The following is a 9,471-nucleotide window of genomic DNA, read 5'->3' on the forward strand; positions in this document are numbered from 1 at the left end:
GTGAATGAAGTTGTGAATGGCTGTAAAGAAGACATCCTTTTAGCAGTGCAAAAATCAGCCAATCTCATCACGGATAACTTAATAGCTTACATAAACAGGGAACGAAATGAAATCGTCGCTGAAGTGACAAAAATTATTCAAGAGTTACAATTAAAAACGGATAAAACGATAAGCGATATTGGACTTCAACTGGAAGCATTAGAAAAAAACATTGAGAGAAATTGGAATGTTCATCACAAGTTGGCGTTAGATATACAAAAAATTGAAAAACTCGATGAGAAAAATCATCCCCCGAAAGATACAGGAAGATTAGTATTTCCATCTATGGGGTTACGACCAATTGATTCGTAGATAAAAAGGTAGCGGATCGTCACGAAAAAATCATTCCAAAAAAGGACAGTGGAACATTTGTATTACCCTGTTTGAACCACAAAGTAATCTAAAAAAAAGAATAAAAATGCTTATTAGTGATACAAAACGACAAATTGTCAATGAGTTACACAAACCCGCCCGAAAGAATTTTAGAAGAAGAAGAACCATAATAAAAGGGTTTGCAGACTTATGGCAAATCGACTTGGCTGAAATGCAAGATTTTGCGAACAAAAATAAAGGTCATCGATATATACTCATAGTAATTGATTGTTATTCTAAATATGTTTGGGCCAAACCGTTAAAGAAAAAAACAGCTATGGAGGTTTCTACAGCGATGAAAAATATTCTTAGAGAAGCTACTTATTCCCCAACAAACTTACAGAGCGATCAAGGGCTTGAATTTTACAACCGTCAATTCTCTACACTGATGCATCAGTATGGTATAAATCATTATTCCACATTCAGCACAAAAAAAGCAGCAATGGTAGAACGTGTAATTAGAACCCTGAAAAATTGGATATACAAAGAATTTTCTGCAAGAGGTAATTATAGGTGGATTAACATTCTGCCTGAAATTATAAAATCGTATAATAATAGAGTTCATCGTACAATAGGAATGAAACCTGTTGACGTAAAACGATCAACGGAATTAAAAGCTTACAATCACCCCAAGATTGTACAGAAACCAAAATTCAATGTAGCAGACATTGTCCGAATTAGCAAGTACAAAGGCGTGTTCGAGAAGGGATATACAGCTAATTATTCAACAGAACTCTTCAAAGTGGTTAAAGTAAATATAACAAATCCTACAACGTATGTGTTAGAAGATATGCAGGGAAGACAGATTAAAGGATGTTTCTACGAATATGAATTGCAAAAAACCAAATATCCCGAAGTATATTTACTGGAGAAGGTCTTGAAAAGAAAGGGCAACAGATAGGGCAGATATAGTTTAAACAGGGACTTTTATCTAACATTAGAATATATTAATTGTCTTTGTTAAGAAATGGTGGTAGCAAATATTGTTTTTGTTTTGTAACATGGTAAAAAAGACATGTAATGAACAAATTATTGCAACAATCTGTATCAATTGAGAAGTAATAATAATAAAAGATATAAATATATTTGAAGCATTTTATTTTCCATTACATAATATTATTAAATACAATATGCAAAAATAATTATCTTATCCATCAATAAGTCCACATCTAAATAGTTGTTGCTGATTTGTCAAACACCAGCATTTCTTGAAATGTACGTTGGCGTTGCCATAGAGATACCCAGTATGCTCACATAAAAATTTATTCTCTCTGTCAGCAGCACAGGCACTTTTCCAGCAGTCATCTGTATATGTCCTACAAATACAAACAACGCAGCGTTGTCTCAGGGGATGGTCCTCTATTCTACAACGTTCACAACGATCTCTAACAATTCCAAAATTTGTAGCTTTTAAATTTATACATTTCTTACATCTGCCGGTTTTTGCTTTTACTATTGCTTTGCGGTTTGCTTTAGCACAGGTCACACAAAGCCCCGTACAATCATTAATAAATGGTTTGTTCGTCATGTAATAACAATTATGGCACGTAATTAAATCCCGCGCACTAAAGGGAAGCGCTTTTACTTTCACTTTTGTGTCCCATTCTTTCGGAAATGGCATTTTAATACTTGTGTACTAGTTGAGATGTTTAAAAAGAAATGAACTCCTCATGCTTCCAAAAGTCTTTATATAGGTATATAGGAGTGACCTTTATTTGACTTTTCAAAAAATATAATTCCGTTCGATATGAGAAATATCATAACATAAACTGTGACGTCACACCAAAAACGCTATATAAGCCAGGAGGAGTCATATTGAAAACTAGTTGTAGTTTACAGCTTTCAGAAGACAGTCGTGTGTTCACAAATTTCAATAATGGCTCGACTTGGATTTGTCAATTGGGATCTGTTGAGAAAACTAGCTGCTATGGAGCAGGAGGTAAATATTAAATGCGGTTTTTATAAACTAGTATTACGAAATGTGTTACACAGGAAGCCTGGGGAATCCAACGTGAGGATGATGTTTCGGATAATGAAAGCGAGGTCGACGAGCTTGTTGAAAGTGATGCGGAAGGAGAGGAATATGATATTGATGGGGTGAATGAAGAAGAAGAAGAAGAGGAATATGATGAAGGTCAGGCGGATGAATGCGGCAATGGAGAAGCGGATGCTGAACCGGCAGATGACGTGGAAGAGGTAATAACATTTGAAAGTATGTAAACTCACATTAATTTTTATCATGTTTTTTCTTTCGAAGGTACCCGACTATGTTGATGAGGGCGTTGTCGAAGACTGCTCCGACGAACACGGTGCTATCCTGATGAGATCCCATGAAGTAGTAAATGGTGATGTAGCGGATAAAGGACAACTTTATTGCTACACGTATAGTATGGTGCTCGTCAGCACAGACCCGAAAGGCGACTACGAACTGTGTCATAGGTGTTATATGGAGTTGGTTCGCCTTTCTGATGTTGAGGAATATGAGCACAGGCATTATGATTCGCACACCACAGGGACATATGAAGAATGTTCCTTTTATTGTTCCTCGTGTCGGTTGCCTCTGGAACAAGTGCGGTTAACCAGGACATGCGTCATCTGCAATAATACTCGACCGCAAAAAGACAGTGTCAGCGATTAGTATTAGTTAGTTAAGATTTTTTTAAATAATGTAAATACTCGTTTGGAATTTAATGTAAATATATATATATTTTTAAAATATTAAATAAATAGAAGAATAGAAGTTATGATTTCATTTCATTACAAACAAATGTGTCACAACAAATTAAATCGTATTTAAACAATCAAAGTAATAATCACAGTGCTACGGACTTTACAATGAATTTTATTGTAATCGACACATTACCTTTTAAAGAACAAGTTTCATAATATAAGATACTTGACCTTGGGTTGAAGAGATAAGTTTCCTATTTGGAACGTATATAAAGGATTTCAAATTTAAGAACCAACCATAAGTAGCAAGAACATGGAGAAGAGAGGAGACCTAGTAGTGGAGATAGCTGAAGCAGACTCTACTACGTATCCACTTCACTCCCCGACTAGACAATGGTCATCATCGTGGAGCGATAGTACGGTAACGATGTACGGCGAGGATATGGAAGATGACAATCAGCAGCAGCAGCCTGATTCCACTACATCTCCGGAAAGATCGGGATCCACAACGCCAGATAATTTGAATGTTAACTTGATGGAAGGTAAGAGAATTAAATGAGTAAAAAATATTTTTTTGTATGTGTTTTTATCATAGGTCGTGTACCGTCACCAGAAGGGTCAGAATCTGCAGTATCGGATGACTTGATGCTGGACGTTGCGCTTGGTAAGGAAATAAAAAGAATAAATTCGAAAATAATAAATACATTATTCTGTACAATCACAGGTCGCTTAGAAGAGTGGGTGAATATGGTCCGTGAGCAAAGAGATAGAGCAGAGGGTGATGACGAAAATGTAGAGGATATGAATTAATGAAATGTATTTTAGTGTAATTAGTTTTATTTCATAATTGTAAAATAAAATTTGGAAAAATAAATTGATAGTAGATAATATAAACTTTTATTTAAAATAATTCTCTATCGGTGATAAACCATAAAATCGGTGTGAAGCTCACTAACACCTTATTTATTACATTTGCTGCGGGTGGCGAAGCAATGTGAAATTCACCCCGGTATTTGACCGACAACTTCACTGCCGGCCTCCACCCGAAAGGTTTTTTTGTGACACTTCGCTGACAGTCACTTCGCTCTTTTCAACGCGCCGGCCTTCGGCCGGCGACGTGGAAAAATAGGAACGGCTCGGCAATTAGTGGAATTGTGGCGGCATCGCCGCCGGCCGTAGTGAAAAAGGACGGCACCGCCGCCGGCCTGCGGCGTTATGAAATGGGGCGGCACCGCCGCCGGCCTGCTGTTTTATGAAATGGGGGCGGCACCGTCGCCGGCCTGCGGCCGGCGGCGCCGTGAAACGGGACGGCACCGCGGCCGGCCTACAGCCGTGGCGGTGCCGCCCCCGGCGACGTAAAAAAGTAGGGGCGGCACCGCCGCCGGCCTGCGGCCAGCGGCCTTATCAAATGGGGGCGGCACCGTCGCCGGCCTGCGGCCGGCGGTGTGGTGAAACGGGACGGCACCGTGGCCGGCCTACCCCCTTTCTTTTCCCTTCCCCTCTCCTTTTTCTTCCTCTCCCTTTCCCCCTTTTCTTTTTTCTCTCCCCCTTCCCCTTATCGATCTGCCCAAATTTAAAACTTTGTTATTTTTGTTTTTGGGAGGCAACCTCCACAATCCCCAATGATAAAGAATACTTTCGCAAAATTTCTAACTATTTTCCAACATATAAATTCTATGAATCACACTGCATGATAATATGGTCGATATTAACTGCTGTTTCTTGTGATAATCAAAGTGTATGGAATGTTAAAGAGATTTTTTTCTAAAAAATTCGAGAATATTGCAGAACATACAGAATTTTGAAGAAAGTGATAGATTATTACAAATGTTTACTAGAACATTTTTAAAAAACAAGTACGTCAAGGAATGTATAAACATTCTGGTGTTTTTTCGTTTATAATTGATAATTATTTTTGCTCGAAAATTTTAAAGTATAAATTATGATTATTTCGATTTGTTGCAAATAATGGTTATAAATCCAAGACTACCATAGATGCTTAAGGATATATACATGTTTTCACAATTACTATTACTCATTAGACTTACTAATTGCAAATTCATATTTTTTTTAAACATTATTGATTCAAAATATTAGTAAAAATAGTGTTCTGTACGTTTTATGCAAAATTTAATAAAATATGTATTTTAATAGTTTTAGGTTAAAAAAAAAACGGACATAGTATTTTCTTTTTATGTTTTATTATTATTTTTTTATATTGTGTTTAATAATTTCCACTTTATTTTAAACTTATATTTTCATGTATTTTATAAAATTTAAGGTTTAGTTGTTTTTGTATAAAATTAAACAAGTATGAACTAGGAAATTAAATTTATTTTATAAAATATAAGTATAAAAAATTTATATTTTACGATTTACATATACAATGGGTATTTATATCTTACAGCTATTTATACATATTTTAACTTATCTATTTACAATCCCTATCTTAAAGCTATCACTCATTCATACGTTTTACCTTCATACGCCCAGTCAACCGTTTTAATGTCTTTTCACTTTCGCTCTTCTTTCGCACTTTATTCTCTATTTCTATTTCTAATTCTCTAATTTCTATTTCTAATGTACGCAACTGCTCCCGTTTTCCAGCAAGTCTGTCCCTCATGTCCCGCACTTCCCTGTCCGTTCCTTCCTCCCTCCGACTAAGCTTCTCCCAGTAGCGAAGGAAGGCAGAAACGACGTCCGCCTCGCCGTCTTGCGAACAAGGAATCTCCATCTCATCTTCCGAAATTTGATGGATCTCTTCGGGCGCTGGAACTTCATCGGGCATGGGGGGCAGGGGTACGGAGGGTACCGGGGGCAGGGGTATGGAGGGTACCTCTTGTTGGGGAATCCCTGCTGGCGGTTGCGGCGGCGGAACTGTTGTTGTGGAATTTAACATCTGCCACAACTGAGAAGTCTTCCCCTTACTCTTCGGTTTTTGCGGCGCACGAGGACGACTCTGACGTTTTACCACAACCGGTGGTGGCTTTGGTTGAAATATATCGTCCTCGGCGTCGCTTATCGGCGACAATGCCGTGGACGGAACACCCCCAATGTCCGCTAACGCCTGTGCGATCATGTCGTCGTCAGGGATGGGGATGTCCTCGACATTGTTTACTGTCGCGGTGGCTGAAGACGACATCGTCGTTGTGTACCCAGTCGCTGCCGTGGTGTAATACCCTGTTTGCTGCCATCTAACCTGCTGCTGCTGATGACGTCGCTCTTCAGGGGTTATTTTCGGCACCGGCTTCACTCCACCCCCGTTTTTGTATGAGCTTGTTGATTTCATTTTTCTCGGAACAGTGCTCGTTCTACCCATAGCTGTCACGTCACTTACTTCACTTACTTTACTTACTTCACTTATTATTACTATTCAGTTACAGTCGAACTGTATACTGACTGACTCCTCGTGATGCTGTTGTAGACCGAAGGGCTACTATGCAAATGAATGAAACAAAATCGAAAATTGCGTTTTATACCACTTTAATATTTATATTAAAGCCTTCAGCCAATCAGTATTCTGCTCCTCGCCAAGGCCGGGACCAATCAGAATCGAGTATCGAAACCCTCAGTTTACTTTATAGAAAGTTCTAAAAAGATGATGAAATCTGATGAAAGATTGCAAAGCATGATGTCATGATTGCAAATACGCAATAGTTAAGGGAGAATCACCCTTAATGACCGAAAATTTCTAAATAAAAGGGCTGGTTTTTCGTTTTTGAAATCAGTTCATCGCCGAAGTCCTTTAGTTCAATACTAAGTTTTCAACTAAGTTCTTTTTAACAAGTTACAAGTTAATCTTCATTCTCAAGTACGGGATATAGTGATATAAATCTACGAAAGTGACATTGTGTGATTGCTCTAAAACAGTTTATCGCCGAAGTTCAAAGGTTCCATTCTTAGTTTACAACCTTGTTCTTCTCAACAAGTTACCAGTTAGTCTTCATCCGCAATTACGGGGAATAAAGTGAAACAAATCTTCGAAAGTAACCTTGTGTGATTGCTCCGAGTCTTACTAGTCTTCGATATACAAAGTGCTCGTTAAATTGTCTAATTACCTTCAGTAATTAAAGAGTTGGATCGGAACTTAAACCGACAAAGTTTTTTAGTGCAGTTTTTCGGAAAACCCGAAAGGATTATACAGAGGATTACATAAAATGTGGTTAGTAAAAGCTCCGCGATTTTTTTGTAATAAGTCAAATAAGTTTAGTAACGTTCATTTTCATATACCTAGTACTCTTTTTTCTACGGTCTGGTAGTTGAATTTGTTGTTTCCTGGATTTTCGTTGCTCAGATTATTCCAGCGAATCACTATTACTTGTTTTGTTAGATTAATAGGTTTCTAACAGTGTTAATTTCATTGTCATTTTTCTCTTCTAGAAAAATATTATTTGTAGTTATTGTAATATAGTTTATACCTTTTTTAAACTTGTTTTTCTTGAAGAAAAACCTTCCCAAGTTTTAATAATAATAATAAAAAATATTTTTTTTNTTATTCGAACACAGTTCGCGCACGAAAAGGTGGGCATCATACCCCGACATATTATGCAATATAACTGGAATAAAATTTGATATTTTATAATTTAGATTACAAACGGAATGAGCGGCCCCTGGTCTCTTTTTTCCTGTCAAATGACAATGGTCTCTGACTTTAATATGAACATTTTCGAATGGTTTCTCGCATATACTGCAAATGACGGCATTATTGAAATTTTTCTCGTCGTCCTCAGACAAGGTATCCATTGGAACTATATTTTTTAAATATTTATTATAGATTTCCCTCAAATCTGTCTCTAAACGCTGTATGAATACCTTTGCCACATTATCCCCCCTATAAAATACTAATTTTGAGAGTGAATCGTCGAAGGAACACTTTATCAAATAGGCAAACGAAAATGGTTCATGGCTGAAAGTTTTGCACGTATAAGATTGTTCGGGATTAGGTTCGCATATATCTATAGGTTTCAAAATAGATTCGAAGTCGGCATATACTACAAAAGGCACCTTCAATTGCTTTTCAAAATTTTCAAATTTTAGTATGTTTTCGGAAACACTTTTCCCAAACTTATCTACACGTAATTCCAAAGTAGGTGCAGTAGTGTAAATTTGATTGCAGTATCGCCTTTGATGTTGTAATAGCATATTTTCAGAACCAAAGTAAGATATACAACCGTCACAGAAATACTTTTTATGCTCATTATTAGACACCTGACTAGAAACCAATCTCGACAAATCCTTAATCCAACAATAATGGCTTATCGCACATTCTTTACCACAATGATGATTTTGACCGCACTCCTTAGTAATAAATAACAAATTCACATGATACCTCAATTTTCTTTGTGAATAACGCAAAGGTCCGACAATTTCGTATTTTAATCTATTCTTTTCGAATGTACTTTCCAAACCGTATACGTTAACAGAGATATCATTCATTGTTTCGAATTTTGAAATATCCTTCAATTTAACTGGAAAGTTCATACCTACCAAATTTAAAACAGATGAAAAATGTGGATATGATGACATCTCATGCACTGGACCTCTCGGTGAATATAAAGCTGAGGTTATTGCCCATGCAAAACAACACTCATCTTGATTTTTTATGTTTACCACAGCTTTCTTGTTTTCCACAAACTTCGGTAACTTTATATATGAAGATCCACATAGAGGACTGTTTTTATTTACGTTAACCTCCACATATAATATTTCTTCGATAGCCCAACCTGCAATAATAACAAATTATGTTAACGTCTTTCATTACACCTCTTATTAGTATCACTTACCAGAATCTTTCTCCTCAAATTCTGACGTTTGAGATGTCATCGTGTCTACAAAGTCTTTGTAAATGTCACTAATATCCAACGACTCGTCGATAATCCTATTGCAACTATTAAATGCCTTTACATCGGATGTCTCGCGAGTTTGTAATATGTAATTAGCAAAAGTTTCCATATTCACTTTTATAGATTTATGAACCCTTATGATGTCTTCCAACAAACTTATTATTTTCGCCTTCACTTCATCAAAAAACATTACATAATCTGTATGTTTGGTGTCACTATGCACTCTATAACTAATTATCCTGCACTTGAATGCACTATTGATTACTTGTATGCCCTCACATTTAGGAGTACAGGACGTTGTTCTATGTTCCAATGTCCTACGATGAGCATATATTTGACTCCTGGGTATATCCCTATTACAACACTTTACTGTTTGAATTGGTTGACTCTCATGTAATAATTTGATCCGTTTCGCATCAGGTTCACCAACGTTTATGCGATTACAAGACTCCCTTTCATGACGACGCAAGTTATCACTGCGTGAAAAACTTTTACCACATACACTGCACAAACACATTTTTTTTATCAGTAAAGTCACTCCACCGAT

General features: G+C 36.9%; 4 protein-coding genes across 4 annotated transcripts; 3 read left to right on the forward strand and 1 right to left on the reverse strand.

The window, feature by feature from the left end:
* The first annotated feature begins 988 nt into the window (after nucleotides 1-988).
* On the forward strand, nucleotides 989-1,312 carry LOC111692562. The gene has a single exon (XM_023456615.1). The coding sequence runs from the start codon at nucleotides 989-991 to the stop codon at nucleotides 1,310-1,312; it is 324 nt and encodes a 107-aa protein (XP_023312383.1).
* A 590-nt stretch (nucleotides 1,313-1,902) lies between these two features.
* LOC108912089 lies at nucleotides 1,903-3,052 on the forward strand. Its single transcript, XM_018717251.2, has 3 exons — nucleotides 1,903-2,350; nucleotides 2,404-2,607; nucleotides 2,669-3,052. Exons 1-3 carry the CDS (start codon nucleotides 2,288-2,290, stop codon nucleotides 3,047-3,049), a joined length of 648 nt encoding a protein of 215 aa, XP_018572767.2. The 5' UTR covers nucleotides 1,903-2,287; the 3' UTR covers nucleotides 3,050-3,052.
* A 146-nt stretch (nucleotides 3,053-3,198) lies between these two features.
* LOC111692564 lies at nucleotides 3,199-3,924 on the forward strand. The gene is made up of 3 exons (XM_023456617.1): nucleotides 3,199-3,623; nucleotides 3,677-3,745; nucleotides 3,806-3,924. The coding sequence occupies exons 1-3, from the start codon at nucleotides 3,395-3,397 to the stop codon at nucleotides 3,889-3,891; spliced, it is 384 nt and encodes a 127-aa protein (XP_023312385.1). The 5' UTR covers nucleotides 3,199-3,394; the 3' UTR covers nucleotides 3,892-3,924.
* Nucleotides 3,925-7,981: 4,057 nt separating this feature from the next.
* LOC111692563 lies at nucleotides 7,982-9,258 on the reverse strand. Its single transcript, XM_023456616.1, has 3 exons — nucleotides 8,865-9,258; nucleotides 8,692-8,804; nucleotides 7,982-7,987 (listed from the first exon to the last, which is right to left on the reverse strand). The coding sequence occupies exons 1-3, from the start codon at nucleotides 9,112-9,114 to the stop codon at nucleotides 7,982-7,984; spliced, it is 369 nt and encodes a 122-aa protein (XP_023312384.1). The 5' UTR covers nucleotides 9,115-9,258.
* Between the last annotated feature and the right edge of the window lie 213 nt (nucleotides 9,259-9,471).

The sequence above is a fragment of the Anoplophora glabripennis genome, unplaced genomic scaffold (assembly GCF_000390285.2).
Source record: "Anoplophora glabripennis isolate ALB-LARVAE unplaced genomic scaffold, Agla_2.0 scaffold1945, whole genome shotgun sequence".
Taxonomy (NCBI): Eukaryota; Metazoa; Arthropoda; class Insecta; order Coleoptera; family Cerambycidae; genus Anoplophora; species Anoplophora glabripennis.